Raw genomic sequence first — 25,247 nt, forward strand, 5'->3', positions numbered from 1 at the left:
ATCTCTTTTTAACCAATACGAATTCATATATGAATTTCAAAGAGCGAGTGAAATATGTATACTTAAAAGTGGGCAGGCACTATTTGAAGCTGTCACAAGCCAGTTAGCTCTGAATTCAGATTCCAGCCCACGGATGGTTTCCCTGTTCTCTTATTGGTTAGTATCATTAAAATGAATAAGCAATATTTTGATGTTTGTTTTGTTCAACGAAGTGTGTAGCCAGTACCAACAGTACAGAGTTATCGTTAATAGGAAAAACTTATTCGAGGGCTATCCAGAAGCCATCTGAGGAGTACTCGTCAGTACTGTTCAGACCTCTTATTTCATTTGACGGAATCGTGTCGAGTGGATATTCATAATAAATTCACTGACGTGGGCTTATATGTCTTTAAATTTACATACTATACATATATTGTGCAGCAAAAATACAAATTTTCAGTGTTACATATTCTAGTGCTTAATCAAAATTATATAATGAGCCTAAGCAATTGATTAGAGCTATGCCAATACTGGTGCTAAAATATCAATCATACTATATAATAGCATTATCATTACAAAAAGTTTATTCATATACTAATTTGAGCTGTGAAATTATAATTATGCTTCAAGGAATATTCAAAATAAGTGAACAATAATGAATAATGTAAGAAAAATATGGGTTGGCATTGTTAAGCAATAAAAAATTGAACACTTTTCTAAATACTTGGTTATCCTTATGTTGATCAATTACTGACTAAGTAAAGGACTAAAAAAGAGTCGCATTTAGTATGATTTTAAATGTAGGTATGTTCTCTCTCTCTCTCTCTCTCTCTCTCTCTCTCTCTCTCTGTCTCTATATATAGTATATAGAGACAGTTTTTCTAATCAGTCAGAATAACCGTGCATACATTGATATGCCGTAAAAAGTATAACTTAACTTTTTTTCCAATCCCTAGTGTTTTGTATTTATACCCAGAGCCCATTGAATATAGAAAAATGTCTCTAACCGGCAGAAGGATGCGTAGCAGACCCCATAAATTGGATATATTCCCGACGAGCTGAGTCGATTTAGCTCTGTCAACCGAGCCATCTATTGCTTCTTTTGAAACCAAGAATTATGATTGCTTTGGCAATTACCCACTTCTGTATAGTAATATTTACCTACAATTATAATTAAATACAATTAACTCCTCGTAGTAAGCCAATGTGCTGCCCATGCAGCTTCCTAAAACGCACAATAAGCCAAGACCATTTTTATACCCTGAACCCATTGAAAATGGGAAGTCAGGGTGTAATGGTTTTGTTAAAAGTATGTATCAGGCAGAAGGAATCATCGCAGACCCCTTAAAGTATATATAGCACGATGAGCTGAGACGATATAGTCTTGTCCGTCTAGTATTTTTTCTATAACTCTAGTTGAGACTGCTCGACTAGGAGATATCCTGAACCCTTTAAGCTGATATTCTAAACATTCTGCACTTCTTTTATGCACACATGCATGTACACGCATCCACAGGCACGTATAATCACGCGCTCTGCTGACTGCGAAGTTAGCAGCGGCAGCGCTTGGGCTGCACTGCAGTGTGAGAAATATTATGAGAAATTATTTGTTGAATAATTTCTTTTGTAGATGGACAATCATAATGAAACGTTCAGAGAGTGATCACATGGTTAAAATGTGTGTACATTCCAAAGCACAAGTACTCTAGTACTTGAAATACGAATTGGTGGCGAAGGGGGCGTGGTACAAAATCTTTGTAATCATCAAATGTACATATATACGCAGTAAATCTGAAGTCTCTAAGCCGAAAACAAAAACAATTCAAAATTTAGGTTATTCTCGATAAAAAAGTTATCGGATGAGTTATCGAAAATAATACACTTGTACTGCGTATGGCATCATTACCAATTTCAAGTCTCTAGCTCTTATAACTTCTGAGATCTAGGCGTTATTACGGACGGACGGACAGGGCTATATCGAGTCAGCTCGTCGTCTTGATCTAGAATATATATATATATATATATATATATATATATATATATATATATATTGTCTGTTACATACATTTCAACAAAACCATTGTCCCTTGATTTTCCATTTTCAATAGGTTCAGGGTGTTATATAGACTACGAGATCTCTTGAACCCTTCGAGCAGCTGATATTTCAATAATTATTCGCACATGCACACACACACACAAACACGACGCGAACTTAACTGTTTAATAACCTTTTTAAGGATGGACTATGTGGTATACACCGACCTAGGATACAAAATTTCTAGTTTCTTGCTCTTATATCTTCTGAGATCGACACGTTCAAACATACGGACAGATGGATGGATGGACAGACGGGCAGGGCTAAATCGACTCAGTTTGTCGCCCTAAGCCTTTTTCTGCTTGTTACATACATTTCATTAAAACCATATTACTCTCATTTCCCATTATCAATATGTTCAGGGTAAAATAAAATCAGAGGAGCTCTAGATTATTAGTTATCCTGGATTTTGTTAATATATAATTCCAAGCAAAATATACACATATTTATTGCCTACTTTATAAATCCGCTGCATCTCTTTTTATACCCTGAACCCATTGAAAATGGGAAATCAAGGTATAATGGTTTTGTGAAAAAGTATGTAACGGGCATAAGGAATCATCGCAGACCCCATAATTTATATATATTGTTGATCAGCACGACGAGCTGAATCGATATAGCCCTGTCCGTCCGCATACTCGTGTGTACCATACGCAGTACAAGTTTATAATATTTTTTCGATAACTCATTCGATAACTTTTTTATCGAGAATAATCGAAAAATTGATTTTTTCAGCCATAATTTATATATATTGTTGATCAGCACGACGAGCTGAATCGATATAGCCCTGTCCGTCCGCATACTCGTGTGTACCATACGCAGTACAAGTTTATAATATTTTTTCGATAACTCATTCGATAACTTTTTTATCGATAATAATCGAAAAATTGATTTTTTCAGCCTAATTTGAACACTTTTAAACCTCGAGACTTCAAATTTACTGTGTATATACATTTGATGAATACAAAGATTTTGGGCTGCAGCGCAACTGCGCAATCAGCAGAGCGCATGATATACGTGCCTGTGTATGCATGTGTACATAAAAGAAAAGCAGAATAATTAGAATATCAGCTTGGAGTGTTCAGGGTATCTCCTACTCGAGCAGTCTCGACAGGAGCCTTTTTACTTGTTTATAAACCTGAAATATACATATGTAAATAGCAAAGTCCAAAATTCAACATATTTTGACTTAAATATATTGAATGTTTGAGTTGCTATATACATAACTTCATACGTATTAATTATATAAATATATATCTATATATTTATATATGTAGATACTTTTGTTAGTGCTCTAGTCGCGACTAGCAGATACGATCTTCTTTGTTTCATATATATCAACATGCATACATGCCTATACACACATGCGCGCACAATGACACAGTCTTCTTGCTACGCAGATACCGAAGGCAACGTATATACATATACTTCTTTATTGGAACTGAAATGTTGGATAGCTTTTGCATGGAGGCGGGTATTTTTGCCAATTATGAAATACTTTCTGTTCGAAAAATGTTTTTATTTTTATTTTTATTTATTTTTTTATTTTATTTTATTTTTATTTTTTTGAAGTTTGGATGTATTTATTATATGAAAGAAAGTGGAATATTAACTTTAGTTTATATATTTATGATAATTTTTCCGTGTCCATCCGCTAGCTTGCTCGACTTTGTTATGCTATAAATTACAATAAAAGAATAATTAATTATATGAAAAATAATAGTCAGGGCTACATATTATTTTCATTTGTATTTTTGTAGATGCAATAACTTGAAAGTGACGAATGAACCAAAGTTTTTCGTATGTCCGCGTCAAATATAATTGATCAATTTAATGAGCGGCGAGGCTTTCGAGCGATACCTGACGAAGAGGAAACTAGTTTAGGGCATGAATCAGATTTGGTTATGAGTTTATCTCAAAAAGAAATACTGATTCAAGCAACGGCTTCTCATCAGCATCAATTGGAACCACTCCCTAAGCCTACAACAAACGACACCTCACCACAAAACTCGGTTTCTCCTGCAGCCGCTGTCGCGGTTGCACATCACCACCACAGCCTGTCTAGTATTCAACATCTTCAGAACTTGCACAGCCAACATCAAAATACTCTATTCAACAATAACCACTCAACACCGTTTAGTGTGACTGACATTTTGAGTCCAATAGAGGAATCATACCGCAAATTGGAAATTAACGGAAACCCGCCCTCCCCATTTCGGTAAGCCAAAAATATAGAAAAAATTTTGTGTCAACATACATGACATACAAACACTTCTCTACGAATTAATTAAAAATTATTAATTATAGTAGTTTTGCGTGGTATTATGATATATAATTAATTTTTGAAGCTGACGAGAGGAAAAAAAACATATTTTTGGTTTTATTACATATGTATGTATGTATATATGTATAACTATGGAGAAGAATGGATTGGTGTAAAATATAACAATCAAGAACAGTGCCGTCGGGATGTACCGTCTTGAATTCACTCATTCCGAGATGTCAGGTTCTTATTGATTAAAATATATTTCTTTAATGTAAATCAATAGAAGATGCTAACAGAAATTCAGTTTATAAATTTTGAGTATCAAAATCTAAAACTTTACATAATACTTTTTGGCATTTATATCTACCGTATCTTATTGATTTTGAGCTGGCACTAAAGTGCTTAAAATATAGACGAATATTAGGCAACGCTATATATTCAGATACATTTTGTCTGTATATACGAAAATAAAACAAGAATTATTGAAATTTCAGTTCTTCAAAACATTAAAACCGCATAATATGGAAATTTTTAGTTTACTGTGCGGGGTCTTGTGAGGCTTTCCTAGTACATGTTCAGTTCAGTGTGTGGCGGACCCTTCATACGTTATCTACTTTATAATATGTCATCCGATCATTTGATTTGATAATTTAAGCTCAGGATGAATAATATAAAATCTGTGTAGAATTCTACACTGAATGTATTTGGAATATTTCGAATTTTGGATATACCCCCGCTTTGGGTATTTGCGATTTGGCAATCACCCACTTATGGATAGTAATATTACTCTGTACACAATTTTGAGAATTAACTTATGGTAGTAAGCCAATGTGCTGCCCATGCCGCTTCATAAAGCACACAATAAGCCAAGACCATTTTTACGTATTCAAATATATTTTCTGTTATGCATACATATATGTAGAGTTATTAGAGTATCAGCTCTACGCAGAATTTACCTAAAAATATTTTGAAATAAGTCCACTGTTGTCATAACATTAATAATAATTTAAGAAAGAAAACTTAAATTCTGATATACTCATTTTTGGGCTATCAAATCATCAGAAATAAGTAACCCTAAGTATTGGCTTGGTTTATTCAAAATTAGTATGTTTATATACATATGTATATGTGTACATGAGTTCACGCCCTTTCCTCAAAATTAATTTCGAGGAAAGGGCGTGAACTCAGCTTTTCGGCATGGTTAATATATATAATATAAAATATACACATCTACATATATATGTACATATGTCTGTACGTGGACAAACAACGCTTAGTCCTTCTCTGCGCCACATGTTTTATCCAATTTTCTTAATACCTTCTCTTTTACTTAAAGATTTCAATGAAATTTACAACATATCCTATCAAATATTTGTCATTAAGCAATAATTTAATCATTTCAAATGAGCTTTATTATACCCTGAACCCATTGAAAATGGGAAATCAGGGTATAAGTTTTTTTTAAAATGTATGTAACAGGCATACATATCGAGTTTTGCTTTAAATATCGATAACTTGTCCCGTTATTTTGTTATCGATTAAAAACATTATCGAAACCCAGTAATAAATTTATATTTCCTACATCTTTGAAGCTAGAGTGACCAAATTGTTAATGTAGATTTATAAGTACTTTATGGAATTTCGATTTTTGTCAAAATTCTAATTCACCCCCTCACCCTTACATTTGAAAAGGCGTATTTCAAATACTAGGGACTTGTGCTTTGGCCAATACATGCATATACAAGTTATATTTATAATCTGAAAGTTTCATGAAGAAAGTACATCCACAAGAAAAGTTATTAAACAATTAATAGTTAGCCACCACTGCAACCAATGCGTGTTTATGCATGTGTGCGCTATGACTGTGCGTGTGTGTGCATATACGAATAATTATTAATATTATGAAAATTCAGTTGCTCGAAGGGTTCAGGGGATCTCACAGTCGGGCAGTCTCGACTTCTAATGAATAAAATTGAAACGGTATTCGAGAATTTAAACATATTCTACTTGCATCTGCAATACCTACGGACTAATTTCAAGTCTCTAGCAGTTTAATAATTGTACTCATCTTGCTGTCATCGTTCTGTCTAAAGTGATTTCAAATTAAAATAGGTATGCTTGCTCTGTAATAAAGTATTAAGATTTTAGCGCCACGCCCCCATTGTTGATTGGAGAGTTTTGAAATTTGGAATATATATTCGGGATAACAACCTAACGCCAACAAGGTATGGTAGATAATGAATCTTTCATAGCTAACAAATTTTCTTCCTTTTTTTAATGGCATGCCGTTTCGGGAAAACTATCAACACGAGTTTATAAATTCTAAATTTCAAATATATTTAATAGAGCTTCGATTTTTGCTGTAATTTACCACCCACCCTTAAATTCACCTCTTTACCAACATATTTGTAAAAGGCGTATTAAAAATATTAGAGACTTGTGCTTTAGCACATGAGCGCACTTCAGGGTTATAATCACAATCTGAAAGTTTTATGATAGTCTATCGACAAGAAAAGTTATTAAACAATTAAGTTTCCATAGTATCTGTCTGTGTGTTTCTTGTGTAAACAGAAAGAAAGGTTCAAGGAATTCCGTATTCGAGCAGTCTCGACTATAGCTTTCTTATTTGTTTCTTTTAAATTTTATGGACATAGATAAAGTACGAAAAAAAGGAATTAAGACATAAATTATTATTAAGACATTAATTAATTAATTGTATTCTTTTCAGCTCTAATTCTAGTGGCAGTAGTATTAATTCGCCAGGAACAGTAAGTACTTCAACAATGGCGAACCCGTACGCTATGGGATCACTGTATCATAGTCCAGGAGTTCAAAGCTATTGTGGACCGACAGATAATTTATCATTGGCAGGACATTACACTGATATGCGAGGCTCGGCTTCGTGGTATGGATCAACGGCAAATGACCCTAGATTTGCAAGTACGTAATATAAGAAACAAAACAAATTAATAATTTGAATACTGTTTATAGATTGATATGTAAATATGCTTTCTATAAAAGTATAAAATAAAGTATAATATGTAGAATGTAGACTATAGTTCCTGAATCTCAGCCGGTAATAATTGAAATAAACAAGAGTACTCTTACTTCTCCTCCTCTGATATTCAAATTAGTCTACACTTTTTTTATGCCCATATACAAAAACACATGCACAACACGCACATTGGAGTCTGGCAATTATTTGCCCGTCTTTCCGCCCGTCCGCCTGTCCGGATATTTGAATGCGACGATCTCAGACGACATAAGAGCTAGAGGATTTTTTTCCTTGGTCCGTGCGCATATCGAGTTTTTCTCAAAAAATCGAAAACTTGTCCCGTTATTTTGTTATTGATTAAAAACAATATCAGTAATAACCTTATACATATATGCTGCCAATTTTTAAATATACATACTTGTTATTATTACTCACCCCCACCCTTATAGCCACACCCTAACCACTAAACGTGTAAAATGCGTATTTAAAATACTAGAAATTCGATCTAGGGCAACTCCATTCGTCTGAAAGTTTCATAGTTTATTCACAGTTGCTCGAAGGCTTTAGAGGATCTAGTTGTCGAGCAGTCTCGACTAGAGCTTTCTTACCCATTAAAAATCGGAAACCAGGGTATAATATAGGCATAGGGAGGCGTGTCTGTCTGTCCATCTATCCGTATGCTTGAACGCGTTTAACTCAGAAAATATGAGGGCTATAGACTTGAAACTTGATTTTGTTTTTTTAGGCCCGCACATTTTTGCATAAATCGATAACTAATACCGTAATTGAAATATAGTTATAAAATAATATTTTCTCCACCTTTATAACTAAATGTAGATTTATATGTATTTTATAAAATTTCTATTTTTGTTAATATACCACCACCTATGTATATCCACCCCCTCATCACTAAATTTGCAAAAGACTTATCTTTTAAGAACTAGAGACCTGGGTTGAGAGACTTGGAAGTTCACGTATTTCAATGATCTCGTAATCGAGGAGTCTCGACTAGAGTTTCCTGACTTGTTTTAAATTTGGCTCAGCTCAAATTTTCATTACATGAATTTACGCACGTAATTTAAATACATTTAGAGCTAGAGATATTTTATTTAATCTTTGGCTCGAAAAATATTTAGTTACACTTAAAATAATAAAGTAAAAATATTTATTATTATCGAAAAAAAAATAGGATGAGAAATATAATTAACAACTGAGAAAGCACGTGCCGAGACAGCTAATACTTGAACTCTTACAGCAGCTTATATTTCGTGTCGCTGACATAAAAACCAATAAAAGCATATACACGCAATGCAGATTGACTACCTTCGTAAAACTTTAAGAACGAAGTAAAAAAATGCAAATTTTTGTATTTGCCATAGAACAAGTGTAAATTTTTCAAATTTAGAAGGATAACGGTGGATTAGGCTTTTTCGGAAAAAAACTTGTTCTGCGTGTGCTATGCTAAGTACCTGAGTACGATACGCGGACAGAAGAACAGGTGTAAATCGCGAAAATGGGTTCAGGGTATAACAAGTAAAAAAGCTCTAGTCGAGAGTGCTCGACTAGATGCTACAAGTGCACTTCCCAATACATTCATAGTCTGTCCGTCCGTCTGTCCGTCCGTCCGTCTGTTCGTATGTTTGAACGCGTCGATCTCAGAAGATATAGCATATCGCGCATATCGACTTTTGTTTTATATATCGATAAATTGCCCCGTTATTTTGCTATCGATTAAAAACATTATCGAAAATCAGTAATAAATTTATATTTCCTACATCTTTAAAGCTAGAGTCTCAAAACTTTTAATGTATACTTACATATATGCATTTTATACTATTTCTGTTTTTATCAAGATTTACCCCCACCTCTAATCCACCCCTCACCTTCACATTTGTAAAAGGCGTATTTCAAATACTAGGGACTTGTGCTTTGGCAAATACATGTATATCTATGTTATATTCTTAATCTGAAAGTTTCATGAAGTTAGTCCATCCAGAAGAAAAAAGTTATTAAGCAATTAAGTTCCTATAGTAAGCCAACACTTCAGCCAATGCGTGTTTATGCGTGCGTACGTATGTCTGTGTGTGTGCGTGTTTGTGTGCATATGCAAATAATTATTGAAATATCAGTTGCTCGAAGGGTTCAGGGGATCTCGTAGTCGGGCAGTCTCGACTAGAGCTTTATTTTTGTTTTTTTTTTTTTATTAATAAGATTAAAAATCCGGTAGTTGAGGCTTAAACATAATATTTGACCAATAAACAAATAACAGGCATAGTGTACGCGTTTTCTATTATTTATGGGATCGCAATTTTAATCGAAATATGCGTGTTATAAAATATGCCTGATAAAGATAATCAGGCATTTTCTGAGTCTCTCCTTGTTTGCTATCTCCAAGTAGAGATTTCTTAGTTGATATACGCAAATATGTGAATATATGTATGTATATAGTATTGAAATTGTTGTGAGCACTTCGAAATATAAACAGAAAAAAAAACGGAAAAATGTTCATGCTAAGCACTTCAAACTGTTTGCTTTACTTTACCAGCACAGATATTTAAAATGGCAATTATGCTGAGTCACCCAATCACTGTAAATTTTTCTAAAAATGAAAAAGGTTTGCGTGAGAATAATTGATTTTAAATTATAATGTTGTCATTGTTTACTTAAGAAATGAAAAGATGATTTTCACTTTTACGCATATGACGTTTCTAAGCCAAATACCATATTTGTTTACATTCCTGATATAATATAATGAAAAGGTGCTATAGACCAAATATTGTAGAAGCTGACCGTTTAAAATAAACGCTCAATACAAAATCCGAGTAAATATAATATAGAAAATAAATATATAATAGAAATATATAATATAGAAAACTTTTTGTTCGTCATCAAAATCAAATTTGTATTGTAGTTTAATATTATTAAAAATAAATAATTGTTTTAATATTTTATTACAGTTTCACGTCTTATGAGCTCCTCAGCCGGTGGATCAATGGGTCACATGGGAAACATGACTGGGTTAGCTGCATGCAGCGTAAGTGATACAAAACCTCTTCAGTTTCCATTAGCACAAAGACGAAAAAGACGAGTTCTTTTCACACAAGCACAGGTTTGTTCTTTATAAAATTTATTTTCGTTTAATAGACTTTAAAATAAATTTGCTATCCCCTGAACTAATTAAAAACATCTAAGAACGTTGCAGTCGGGCGTTACCAAATAATCATTCACAGCCCCAACGCTGTCAACTTTTAACTGTAGTTTTGTCAAATGACGCTCTGTTATGAAGATACATATATTATTTTACCTACCAGATGACAAGGCAAAGTAGTTCAATCCTATGTTATACCCTGAACCCATTGAAAATGGGAAATCAGGGTATATTGGTTTTGTTGAAATGTATATAACAGGCAGAAGGAGGCGTGTCAAGCCCCACAAAGTGTATATATTCTTGATCAGGGCGACTGCTCTGCTCGGAATCTGTCCGTTCGTCTGTCCGTATATATGAACGCGTCGACTTCAGAAAATATAAGATCTAGAGACTTCAATTTTTTTTTTTTAATTTCCGTATTTTCAGCGCGGATATCGAGTTTATCACTAAAAATTGATAACTCATCGCGTTCTTTTTTATACCCTGAACCCATTTTCAATGGGAAAGCTAGAGTCTCTTTATGTATACTTTTATGCATTTTATACAATTTCGGTTTTTGCCAAAATTTACGCCCCACCCCTAATTCATCCCCTCACCCTCACATTTGTAAAAGGCGTATTTCAAACACTAGGGACTTGTGCTTTGGAATGTACATACATTTTCACCATATAATTATGCTCTGAAAATTTCATTATTGATTGTACGTCTAGAAATTAAATTATTCAACAAATAAATTCTTATAATGTTGCCCAAACTGCGTTTACTGCGCAGTTAGCAGAGCGCGTTCTAATACGTGCGTGTGTATGTATATGCGCCGAAAATAAGTGCAGAGTGATTAGAATATCAGATTAGAGGGTTCGGGGTATCTCCTAGTCGAGCAGTCTCGACTAGAGTCTTCTTATTTGTTTAACGATAAAAAACCTTATCGAAAATCAGTTATTAAATTATATCTCCTACATTTTTGAAGCTAGAGTGTCCAAATTTTGAATGTATACTTATATGCATTTTATACAATTTCAGTTTTTATTAAAATTTACCCCCCACCCTTATATCCACCCCCTCACCCACATATTTGTAAAAGGCGTATTTCAAATACTATAGACTTGTGCTTTATAAGAGCACGCATTTCATTGTTATAAAAAGTTATTAAGCAATTAAGTTCTCATAGTAAGAGCACACTGCAGCCCATGCGTGTTTATGCGTGGGTTCTTGTGTATGTATGTGTTTGTGTATGTGTATGTGTGTGTGTGTGTGTGTGTGTGTGTGCGCGTTTCTTGTGTAAGCAGAAAGACGCGAAAAATGATTAAAATAGCTATTGTTCGAAGGGTCCAGGGGATCTCGTAGTCGAGCAGTCTCGACTAGAGCTTTCTTACTTGTTTTTTAATATCCGTATATGTATATAGCGCGCATCATTTGTTAGATGGCACTGCAGTAGTGAATCTACATACATCTACATGTACATATGTATTTCAGTTCTGTCATCAGACTTTCGAAAAGTGAAGTGGCGTTGTGACTAGCCGCGCGACGCTCGAAGGAGAAGTGTCGGGCTTGACTACAGAGCGCACAATTTAAGTTTATTTTATTTGTTTCAAAATATATAATTTTCTTAATTCCAACTTGTAAAAGCGCACCATGTCATTTTTTTTTGTAATACATACAAAATACATATCTATGTATGTATGTACTAGAGAGCTGCGTGAATTCCAGAAAAACAGTGTTCGAATTAACAGTTCGCAATATACATATGTGTGTATTTATGTATATATGTATGTATTTATATATATATATATGACTCATGCCAGAAAATTCAGCCGAGCAAAAAAAAATTTAAGGAGTGGGAGTGTGAGTGTGTGAGTACATGAGTTGATAAGTTCGCATACAGACACAAAAATGATCATACATATAGCACGAGACTGTAAGTGTGTGTGCATGGTTGGCGCGAACAGATTTCAATTTTTCTGCGAAATTGCTTGTGCGCACATATAGGGAAAGAGCATAGAGAAACAGAAAGAGTAAGTGAGAGAGAGTAACGCAAAAATAGCGCTTTAAAAATGAAAATGTGATCATGTATGTATGTTTGAGCAGCGCACTGATTTTATCAAGCCAAACAACTACAAAGTAGAAAATGCATGCATAAACTAGAGATTCGACGCCTTTACACTTTGGCATTTTTCGCCTATCACGCACTCATTCACTTTTTTGTTTATTAGCGTTTTTTTTTATTTTTTATAAATCAAGTAAGAGCGTTGCAATCGGGCGTTACCAACTGCAGAATTTTCATTCACATCCCATTTTTCTGATTTGCCACACCCTCAATTAGTATATATGTATGTATGTATGTATTTATATACACTTTTTGTGCAAATTAATAGAGGATGCTATCAGCCACTTAGTCGCTAAGCTATGAGTTTCTAGCTCTAATACAGTAGAAAATGCAGTTTTACCCGATTTGCCACGCTCATAGGGGTTGTAGATAATTTTTGGCGAGTTCTGAGAACAAGCCATAACTAGCCTCTAAAAGGGCGTAACAATTCATTTTGGGTCATCAATTGAGGAGGTTACCAATAACTCTTAAACTTTAGGAGATATAAACTACTTTTGCTACGCTCCCTGTGGGCCTAGACTTTTGGACTTGGGTGGTCTACCCGAGGATATATACCAAATTTCAGGTTTCTAGCGTCAATAGTGCCTAAAATATCAAAGTGATGTCGAAAAACCACTATATCTTCAGATCTGATTTGAAACGCCCCTAGTGGGCATAGACATTTCATTTTCCATTAGTCTTCAAAAAAAATGTTAGCATTAGCGCACGTGCAACATTTCAGCGGTCTGGCACGACTATGTGACACAACTATGTGTTCAAATTTAAAGTACATACATACATATGTACATCTATTGCATCAATTTTGCCGAAAAAAATTGCGTTCGCACTGACATACGGACGGATGGGTTGGCGATACATTTGTAACATTTTTTTTTTACTTTCTTCTTTCCTTCTCTTTAAAATAATAAATAAAATAAGAAAAAGTGCCGTTTCTAATTAAATATGATGTTAAAGTTAAATTTGTACTTTTTTTGTTTTGCAAACAATTAATGGACATACAGTATGTACGAGCATTGAATGGTTAGTGATTGAACAAAAATACTTTTAAGCCGTGAGTTGGGTTTCTTTTTACGTACATACGAATATCAAAACGAACATTGCAGGCTTTATTTAGGCCTAAGGTATTATTTAAGCTTAAATCCGAATATTCAAGAAATTTTCCTTTACCCTAATATTAATAAACTTTTATATATATGTAATTATATTCATACCTATTATATTATATGTACATATATATGTACACACATACATGTATGCATGTATATGCGCAGACGTAATGTTTGAACGTCGTATATTCAACGGTAGTATTTGTCGAGCGATATATGCAAACACACATTTGTACAATGCAAATATACTCTTAAAAGGGTATTTATTTTTGTTGATGGATAAAGTAGTGAAGTGTATTGTAAATATTAAATTCTTTTTCATTTTACCGTTATAAATACTTAAAGTGTATTTTATTATATTTATTTGAAATATGTACATTCATTTTAAGATGATTGTATGTTTGTCATACATATATTGTTTCCATATAATTTTCACATTTATGTATATCAAATTAATATACGTTACAGCCAATAAGTGAGAGCTAGAGACTGTGTATTAGTATATTTTTCATTTATTTATTTATTTCTTTAAAGCTATTGACAAAAACGAGAGTCAATTTTAATTTAAAAAAGCCTATACAAAGTACACGATATAATTTCAATAGTAACACCAACCCGATGGGGGTATTTTATTTGCCAGTCCGGCCGGCTATGCCCACGTCTCACAGCCAAATATGGTCAGTGATACTATTGAAGCTATGAAAAGAAAGTGTTAGTAAGAAAACTTAAAAAAATAAAATATTAAAATGTAGGTTATTAACTATATCTAACATAATTAAAATAATTCTTAAAATAATATTAAAAAATAAAAAAGTAATAATAATAATAAAAAAAAAAAAAAAAAATAAATAAATAAATAAAAGGAGTTAAAAAAAACAATAATAAACAAGTAAGAAAGCTCTAGTCGAGACTACTCGACTACGAGATCCCCTGAACCCTTGGAGTAATAGCTATTTCAATAATTTTTCGCGTCTTTCAGCTTACACAAGAAACACGCACACACACACACACACACACACACGCACGCACGCACAGACACACACATACACAAACACATACACACACAAGCAACCACGCATTAACACGCATGGGCGGCAGTGAGCGCTTACTATGAGAACTTAATTGCTTAATAACTTTTTTTGTGGACGTACGATCTTCATGAAACCTTTAGATTATGATAACAACATAGATATGCATGTATTTGCCAAAGCACAAGTCTCTAGTATTTGAAATACGCTTTTTACAAAAGTGAGGATGAGGGGGTGAATTTAGAGGTGGGGGGTAAATTTTAACAAAAACCGAAATTGTATAAATTGCATATAAGCATACATTAAAAATTTGGAGACTCTAGCAATAAAGGTGTAGAAGATATAATTTTATAACTGGTTTTCGATAAGGTTTTTTATCGATAAAAAAGATCGGGATGAGTTATCGATTTTTAATGATAAACTTGATATGCGCGCTGTAATTACGGACATTTTAAAAAAAATTTGAAGTCTCTAGCTCTTATATCTTCTGAAATCGACGCGTTCATACATACGGACAGACGGACAGACGGACGGACGGACAGACGGACAGACGGACAGACGGACAGACAGACGGACAGGGCCAAATCAACTCAGCTCGTCGCCCTGATCAAGAATATATATACTTTGTGGGGTCTGCCACGCCTCCTTCTGCCTGTTACATACATTTCAACAAAACCATTATATTCTGATTTCCCATTGAAAATGGGTTCAGGGTATAAAAAAAGAAAAAAATAATAAAATAAGAAGAGATAAAGTATAGAAAAAGAAAAAGGACGGTAATAAGAGAAGTTGCAAGAAAAGTTAATAAAAAGAAAAATAAATAATAAAAAGAAAAGAGTAATGGAAGAGCCAAAAATAGAGTATAAGAATAGAATTGAGAAATCACTAACACAACATTAGCAGCAAAAACGTATGCCAATGCTTATGCCTGGGCATTGTGAGTGATTTCCCTAAGATAAGCTGATAGTACACTTTTTATTTTAGGAGGAGAGAGCTCTAAGGAAAAAACGTGATAATATTTATTAAAATTAACACAAAGAACATGAAACGCACTGTGCAAAGAATAATCCCTAGTGCACACAGGTAAATGAAGCGGACGATAGTGTCTAGTTGCTCGGGACGGAACCAAAAAATTTAGACGACCCAACAAAGAGGACGAATCAATATCACCACTAATCAATTTATGCAGAAAAACAATTCCTAAAATTGTTCTGCGATTGGTTAGCGATGGAAGATCAATTAGCTGGAGCCTACTATGATAAGACGGTAATCGTAAATTACTGTCCCATCTAAGGTCTCTTAAGGCAAAGAGAAGAAACTGTTTTTGGACCGATTCGATACGATCCTGATACAGTTTATGTTGCGGAGACCATACGACAGAACAATACTCTAGGATAGGACGCACAAGCGAAGTAAATAAGCGCTTGGTAATAAAAGGATCTTTAAATTCCTTAGACCAACGTTTAATAAAGCCAAGCACACTTTTGGCTTCATTAATGATGGTACAAATATGAAGATTAAAGTTAAGTTTACAGTCAAAGAACACACCAAGATCTTTGACTGTAAAGATGCGTCGTAAGGAATTATTGCTAATTTTATAATCAACAATTAGAGGAACGGTACGACTGAAGGTCATTGTCATACACTTTGAGCAATTTAGGTCAAGCTGGTTTGCCACACACCAAAGTTGAAATGCATTTAGGTCATCTTGAAGGTGAAGATGTCCATTTGCTCTGGAGTATGGAAGGCAAAGTTTTACATCATCAGCATACATAAATATAGTGGAATACGAGATACAACTAGAAAGGTCATTTATAAAAAGGGAAAAGAGCAATGGGCCCAAATGGCTACCCTGAGGTACACCAGACGAAACAAAGATAAGTTTAGACATAGCTGTTCTCAGCAAGACTCTTTGGGTTCTACCCGTTAAATAGGATGAAATCCAAGACAAAAGTCTAGGTGAAAATCCTAAGCGTTCAAGCTTAAGAATTAGTATGTGATGATGTACTGAGTCAAATGCTTTACTGAAGTCCGTATAAATAACATCAGTTTGCATTTTTTTGGAAAAGCTGTCATTAACAAGCGAAGTGAACTCAAGTAAATTAGAGGACGTAGATCGATTTTGAACAAAACCATGTTGAGATGGTTGAATAATCGATTTGCAAAAATGCTGCAAGGCCGATGTTATGATTTTCTCAAATAACTTCGGAATAGCAGATAATTTCGCGATGCCTCTATAATTGGAAATATCAGATCTTCCATCTTTTTATACCCTGAACCCATTTTCAATGGGAAATCAGGGTATAATGGTTTTGTTGAAATGTATGTAACAGGCAGAAGGAGGCGTGGCAGACCCCTCAAAGTATATATATTCTTGATCAGGGCGACGAGCTGAGTTGATTTGGCCCTGTCCGTCTGTCTGTCCGTCTGTCCGTCCGTCCGTCTGTCCGTCTGTCCGTCTGTCCGTATGTATGAACGCGTCGATTTCCGAAGATATAAGAGTTAAAGACTTCAAATTTTTTTTAAAATGTTCGTAATTACAGCGCGCATATCAAGTTTATCATTAAAAATCGATAACTCATCCCGATCTTTTTTTATCGATAAAAAACCTTATCGAAAACCAGTTATAAAATTATATCTTCTACACCTTTATTGCTAGAGTCTCGAAATTTTTAATGTATGCCTGTATGCAATTTATACAATTTCGGTTTTTGTTAAAATTTACCCCCCACCCTTAAATTCACCCCCTCACCCACACTTTTGTAAAAAGCGTATTTCAAATACTAGAGACTTGTGCTTTGGCAATTACATGCATATCCATGTCATAATCATAATCTGAAAGTTTCATGAAGATCGTACGTCCACAAAAAAGTTATTAAGCAATTAAGTTCTCATAGTAAGCGCTCACTGCCGCCCATGCGTGTTTATGCTTGTGTGTGTATATGTATGTTATTGTTTGTGTATGTGTGTGTGTGTGTGTATGTGTGTATGTATGTGTGTGTATGTATGCCTGTGTGTGCGTGCGTGTGTGCGTGTTTCTTGTGTAAGCTGAAAGACGCGAAAAATTATTGAAATAGCTATTACTCCAAGGGTTCAGGGGATTTCGTAGTCGAGTAGTCTCGACTAGAGCTTTCTTACTTGTTTCTATTGCAATACTCACTAGTTTATTACCAAAAATTTTTAAATTGGGTGTTATGAAAGCATCAAAATATTATATCGCTTTGCTTTTTCTGATTCTCAATCACATGTTGCAATAATTACTGAATTCTTTTTTCTCTATTGCAATATTGCTAAACAAGTAAAAACTTTCTGTTATCAAAGCATCAAAATATTGAATCGATTTGCCTTTTCTGTTTCTCCATCACATGTTGCAATAATTACTGAATTCATTTTTCTCTATTGCAATACTTACTAGTTTATTGCTAAACAATTAAAAATTTTCTGTTATCAAAGCATCAAAATATTGAATCGATTTGCCTTTTCTGTTTCTCCATCACATGTTGCAATAATTACTGAATTCATTTTTATACCCTGAACCCATTGAAAATGGGAAATCAGGGTATAATGGTTTTGTTAAAAGTATGTAACAGGCAGAAGGAGGCGTGGCAGACCCCACAAAGTATATATATTCTTGATCAGGGCGACGAGCTAAGTCGATTTGGCCCTGTCCGTCTGTCTGTCCGTCCGTCCGTCCGTCCGTCCGTCCGTCCGTCCGTATGTATGAACGCGTCGATTTCAGAAGATATAAGAGCTAGAGACTTGAAATTTTTTTTCCTAGGTCCGTGTATATCACGCGCATATCAAGTTTTTCTTTAAATATTGATAACTACTCCCGATATTTTATTATCGATCAAAAACCTTATCGAAAGCTAGTTATTTAATTATATCTCCTACATCTTTAGAGCTAGAGCTTCCAAATTTTAAATGTAGAGTTATATATATTTTATACAATTTCGATTTTTGTTAAAATTTACCCCCCACTCCTATTTCCACCCCCTTACCCTCACCTTTGTAAAAGGCGTATTTCAAGTACTAGAGGCTTGTGCTCTAGAATGTAAACACATTTTTACCATTTGATTACGCCCTGAAAGTTTCATTAAGATTGTACGTCTAGAAATTAAATTATTCAACAAATAAATTCTTATAATGTTGCCCACAATACAGCGCAGCCCAAGCGCAGTCGCTGCTTACTGCGCAGTTAGCAGAGCGCATTGTAATACGTGCGTGTTTATGTATGTGTGTCCAAAAGAAGTGCAGACTGATTAGAATATCAGATTAGAGGGTTCAGGGTATCTCCTAGTCGAGCAGTCTCGACTAGAGTCTTCGTACTTGTTATACCCTGAACCCATTGAAAATGGGAAATCAGGGTATAATGGTTTTGTTAAAAGTATGTAACAGGCAGAAGGAGGCGTGGCAGACCCCACAAAGTATATATATTCTTGATCAGGGCGATGAGCTAAGTCGATTTGGCCCTGTCCGTCTGTCTGTCTGTCCGTCCGTCCGTCCGTCCGTCCGTCCGTATGTATGAACGCGTCGATTTCAGAAGATATAAGAGCTAGAGACTTGAAATTTTTTTTCCTAGGTCCGTATATATCACGCGCATATCAAGTTTTTCTTTATATATCGATAACTACTCCCGATATTTTACTATCGATCAAAAACCTTATCGAAAGCTAGTTATTTAATTATATCTCCTACACCTTTATAGCTAGAGCTTGAAAATTTTAAATGTAGACTTATATGTATTTTATATAATTTCGATTTTTGTTGAAATTTACCCCCCACCCCTATATCCACCCCCTCACCCTCACCTTTGTAAAACGCGTATTTCAAGTACTAGAGACATGTACTTTGGAATGTACATACATTTTCACCATATAATTACGCCCTGAAACTTTCATTAAGATTGTACGTATAGAAATTAAATTATTCAACAAATAAATTCTTATAATGTTACCTACACTACAGCGCAGCCCTAGCGCAGTTAGCAGAGCGCATTCTAATACGTGTGTGTGTATGTATGTGTGTCGAAAAGAAGTGCAGACTGATTAGAATATCAGATTAGAGGGTTCAGGGTATCTCCTAGTCGAGCAGTCTCGACTAGAGACTTCTTACTTGTTTATATAAGGGAATGATGAAAGATTCTTTCCAAATTGAAGGGAACACAGAAGTATCCAAGGACAAGTTAAACAATTTTAGTAATTGTGACTGAAGAGAAACACAACTTTAATCACACAACTAGGAATATTATCAGCACCAGGAGAGAAAGATGATTTCAATGTCTTAATGGCTGCAGCCAGAGAGGATGCAGTAACTTTGGGAGTATTTATAGATCCATATTCAGGAAGAGAATAAGGATATGAGTTGCTGTAGAGATCAGCAGAAGAATAAGTGGATTGAAAACAAGTAAGAAAGCTCTAGTCGAGACTGCTCGACTACGAGATCCCCTGAACCCTTGGAGCAATAGATATTTCAATAATTTTTCGCGTCTTTCAGCTTACACAAGAAACACGCACACACACACACACGCACGTACGCACACACAGGCATACATACACACACACGCATACACACACACATACACACACAAACGCATACACACACACATACACACACAAGCACCCACGCATAAACACGTATGGGCTGCAGTGTGCGCTTACTATGAGAACTTAATTGCTTAATAACTTTTTTTATGGACGTACGATCTTCATGAAACTTTCAGATTATGATTATAACATGAATATGCATGCAATTGCCAAAGCACAGTCTCTAGTATTTGAAATACGTTTTTTACAAAAGTGAGGGTGAGGGGGTGAATTTAGAGGTGGGGGTAAATTTTAACAAAAACCGAAATTGTATAAATTGCATATAAGCATACATTAAAAATTTGGAGACTCTAGCAGTAAAGGTGTAGAAGATATAATTTTATTACTGGTTTTCGATAAGGTTTTTTATCGATACAAAAAGATCGGGATGAGTTATCGATTTTTAATGATAAACTTGATATGCGCGCTGTAATCACGGACATTTAAAAAAAAATTTGAAGTCTCTAGCTCTTATATCTTCTGAAATCGACGCGTTCATACATACGGACGGACAGACAGAAGGACAGTGCCAAATCGACTTAGCTCGTCGCCCTGATCAAGAATATATATACTTTGTGGGGTCTGCCACGCCTCCTTCTGCCCGTTACATACTTTTAACAAAACCATTATACCCTGATTTCCCATTTTCAATGGGTTCAGGGTATAAAAATGTATTTTTGGCTTTTTATATTTTTGGACTTTTAAACTTTATAAATATTTCAAATCAAAAATCTGCAAAAATTTAAAAAAAAATCAAAAGATTAAAACCTGACTAATCAAAAATAAATAAAAAATTCAAAATTCGAAATTCAAAAAAAAAAAAAGTTAGTTATTAACAAGTAAGAACGTTGCAGTCGGGCGTTACCGACTGCGGAATACTCATTCACATCCCATCAACAATTTAGTAGTTAAATTTCGCTCTAATACTGTAGAATATACAGGCTTTTCCGATTTGCCACGCCCCTACTGGGCATAGACACCTAATTTTTGGTCAGTTTCTAGAACGAGATAACAGTACCCTAACTGCAAAGTTTGAATGCTTACTCTCAAAAAAAGTGAAAACTACAGGGTATTTTTCGATACGCCCCTAAAGAGGCGTAAAAATTATTTTTTGGGGAATAGATAGATGAGGCTACCAGTAACTCAACTATTTAAATTTGAAGCTTCTAGCTATTATACTTTAGGAGATATACATTTTTGCGGTTTGCCACGCCCCCTGTGGGCGGACATATATCCGACAAAGCTTTTTGGTCTTGGGTGATCAGCCCGAGTATATATACAAAATTTGAGATCTCTGGCATCAATAGTGTCCAAAAAATAGCAGAATTTGAAAAATCACTATATCTTCAGGTCCGATTTGCCACGCCCCTAATGGGTGTAGACTTATAATTTAATTTTTAGACTTTATAGAATCATAACATTAGCTGACATGCAAAATTTCAGCATTCTAGGTTTACAACTTTAGGAGATACAGTTTTATCCGATCTGCCACGCCCCCAATGGGCGGAGATATATCCGCCATAGCTTGTGATCTTGGGTTGTCGATGCGGACCTACATACCAAATTTCAGCTTTCTAGCTCTTCAACTTATATGATTTCTGGTATATCGGAAAATGCATTTTCCGATTTGCCACGCCCCTAGTGGGCGGATCGGGAAAATTTTAACACTTTATAAATCGGAGATATACACGAGTATGTGTTCCAAATTTCAAGTCTCTAGCTTCAATAGCGCCGAAATAGATTGCGTTCATACGGACAGACGGACAGACGGACAGATGGACAGACGGACGGACAGCAAGACGGACATTGAACAAAACCAATATACTGATTCACTTTCGTGAATGAGTATAAAAAGTGTATTTTTGGCTTTTTATATTTTTGGACTTTTACAAAAGCTAAATATCTCGAAAGTTCAGGTATTTGTTTGTCTCAAACATAAATTTGTGTAAATTATTTATATTTATATTTCTCGATTGTTTTATATGGTTTTGTGCGAGGGCATATTCAGTATTACTATTAATAAAAATGCCGCGTTCTAGAAGATCTAATCTTTCCCGGCGGACCCATAATGCAATTAGGCAACGGAATAGCGCGAGTCAATTATCTGACGAAGAGCGAGAAATCGCCCGAGAAAGGCTCCGCGCTAGTACCCAGCAAAGAAGGGCCTTAATTCGTGCTTCTCAAAGAGAGGCAGCCCGTGAAATGGCAATAAGAAATGGTTCAAGGATTGATTTGAATCGAGCAGCGTTTCGATATGATTGCACCATTGATTACAGCTTGAATCGTTTAGTTTGCATTGGTCCAATGGACGTTGTTTGCCAGCATTGTGGCGCATTGAAGTTTGCTGGTGAAACGCCCGGTTTGTGCTGCCTTAGTGGTAAAGTGACATTGCCATTAGTGGTCCCGCCACCAGAGCCATTGCGTTCCCTACTTTTCTAGCGAGCACTCAAAAATACAATGCCTGTTTCCAATTCGGGGCAGAGACAAATCCAACAAATCAAATCCATGAAAATTGGTGCAGCAGATCTCGAATTATAAGTTTTGTAACAAACTCTACTTTGTTTTATATATATAGAGACTGTTAGGCGGTACGAAGTTCGCCGGGACAACTAGTATTTATTTAAAATTAAGTCCCTTGATTCTTGATTATATTTATTCATAAAATTATAAAAAATGTTAAAAATATGTATGCTGTTAATTTTTTTTTTTTTTTTTAGGTCTATGAGCTTGAGAGAAGATTTAAGCAACAGCGATATTTATCGGCCCCTGAGCGAGAACACTTAGCAAGTCTTATTCACTTGACCCCCACACAAGTAAGTAATACAATAAAAATTATAAAAAATATTTAATCCAAAATAATTGGCTATGCAATGGTACAAATTTAGATTTACTTATTGTGTCCATTGTTATACCCTGAACCCATTTTCAATGGGAAATCAGGGTATAATGGTTTTGTTGAAATGTATGTAACAGGCAGAAGGAGGCGTGGCAGACCCCATAAAGTATATACATTCTTGATCAGGGCGACGAGCTGAGTTGATTTGGCCCTGTCCGTCTGCCTGTCCGTCTGTCCGCCCGTCCGTCCGTCTGTCCGTCTGTCCGTATGTATGAACGCGTCGATTTCAGAAGATATAAGAGCTAGAGACTTCAAATTTTTTTTTAAATGTCCGTAATTACAACGCGCATATCAAGTTTATCATTAAAAATCGGTAACTCATCTCGATCTTTTTTTTATCGATAAAAAACCTTATCGAAACCCAGTTATAAAATTATATCTTCTACACCTTTATTGCTAGAGTCTCCAAATTTTTAATGTATGCTTATATGCAATTTATACAATTTCGGTTTTTGTTAAAATTTACCCCCCACCTCTAAATTCACCCCCTCACCATCACTTTTGTAAAAAGCGTATTTCAAATACTAGAGACTTGTGCTTGTGTACTTGTGTACTTGTGGCAATTACATGCATATTCATGTTATAATCATAATCTAAAAGTTTCATGAAGATCGTACGTCCATAAAAAAAGTTATTAAACAATTAAGTTCTCATAGTAAGCGCACACTGCAGCCCATGCGTGTTTATGCGTGGTTGCTCGTGTGTTTATGTGTTTGTGTATGTGTGTGTATGTGTGTGTGTGTATGCGTTTTTGTATGTAGGCGTGTGTGTGTATGTGTGTCTGTATGCGTGTGTGTGTATGTATGCCTGTGTGTGCGTGTTTCTTGTGTAAGCTGAAAGACGCGAAAAAGTATTGAAATATCTATTGCTCCAAGGGTTCAGGGGATCTCGTAGTCGAGCAGTCTCGACTAGAGCTTTCTTACTTGTTATACCCTGAACCCATTTTCAATGGGAAATCAGGGTATAATGGTTTTGTTAAAATGTATGTAACAGGCAGAAGGAGGCGTGGCAGACCCCACAAAGTATATATATTCTTGATCAGGGCGATGAGCTGAGTCGATTTGGCCCTGTCCGTCTGTCTGTCCGTCCGTCCGTCCGTCCGTCCGTATGTATGAGCGCGTCGATCTCAGAAGATATAAGAGCTAGAGACTTGAAATTTTTTTTCCTAGGTCCGTGTATATCACGCGCATATCAAGTTTTTCTTTTTATATCGATAACTACTCCCGATATTTTATTATCGATTAAAAACCTTTTCGAAAGCTAGTTATTTAATTATATCTCCTACACCTTTAGAGCTAGAGCTTGCAAATTTTAAATGTAGACTTATATAATTTCGATTTTTATTGTTATTTACCCACCACCCCCTCACCCTCACCTTTGTACAAGGCGTATTTCAAGTACTAGAGACTTGTGCTTTGGAATGTACATACATTTTCACCATATGATTACGCCCTGAAAGTTTCATTAAGATTGTACGTCTAAAAATTAAATTATTCAACAAATAAATTCTTATAATGTTGCCCACACTACAGCGTTCTAATACGTGCTCGTGTATGTATGTGTGTCGAAAAGAAGTGCAGACTGATTAGAATATCAGATTAGAGGGTTCAGGGTATATCCTAGTCGAGCAGTCTCGACTAGAGTCTTCTTACTTGTTTTTATCAGAAATCAGTTATAAAATTATATTGTATCTATATATAATTATATATCTCCTACATCTTTAAAGCTAGAGTCTCAACATTTTTAAAGTATACTTGCATATATGCATTTTATACAATTTCGGTTTTGTTAAAATTTACCCACCCCCTCACCCACATATTTGTAAAGGGCGTATTTCAAATTCTAGATACTTGTGCTTTAGCAAATGCATGCATATCCGTGTTATAATCATAATCTGAACGATTTCATGAAGAAAGTACATCCACGAAAAAAGTGTGTTTTTAGCCATTTCTTAGAATGAGCTATAGGTAACGTAACTGCAAAATTTGGATACGTACGCTCAATAAATGTGAAAAGAGGCGCAAGAATTATTTTTTGGGTCATCG

General features: G+C 35.0%; 1 protein-coding gene across 2 annotated transcripts in view; it reads left to right on the forward strand.

Annotated features, from left to right (window-relative positions):
- Window positions 1–291: 291 nt before the first annotated feature.
- Window positions 292–25,247, forward strand: part of LOC6572004 (homeobox protein Nkx-2.4) — a 43,945-nt gene continuing 18,989 nt past the window's right edge. The window contains exons 1-5 of one of the 2 annotated variants that reach the window (XM_001998122.4): window positions 292–643; window positions 3,835–4,292; window positions 7,069–7,280; window positions 10,293–10,444; window positions 23,024–23,119. In XM_001998122.4, coding sequence (XP_001998158.1) covers window positions 3,877–4,292; window positions 7,069–7,280; window positions 10,293–10,444; window positions 23,024–23,119 — 876 coding nt within the window. In that variant the 5' untranslated portion in view covers window positions 292–643; window positions 3,835–3,876. Of the gene's footprint in view, window positions 644–3,488; window positions 3,545–3,834; window positions 4,293–7,068; window positions 7,281–10,292; window positions 10,445–23,023; window positions 23,120–25,247 lie in introns of those variants that run through there. The other variant, XM_044007659.1, reaches the window with a different exon arrangement.

The sequence above is a fragment of the Drosophila mojavensis genome, unplaced genomic scaffold (assembly GCF_018153725.1).
Source record: "Drosophila mojavensis isolate 15081-1352.22 unplaced genomic scaffold, ASM1815372v1 contig_19, whole genome shotgun sequence".
Lineage (NCBI taxonomy): Eukaryota > Metazoa > Arthropoda > Insecta > Diptera > Drosophilidae > Drosophila > Drosophila mojavensis.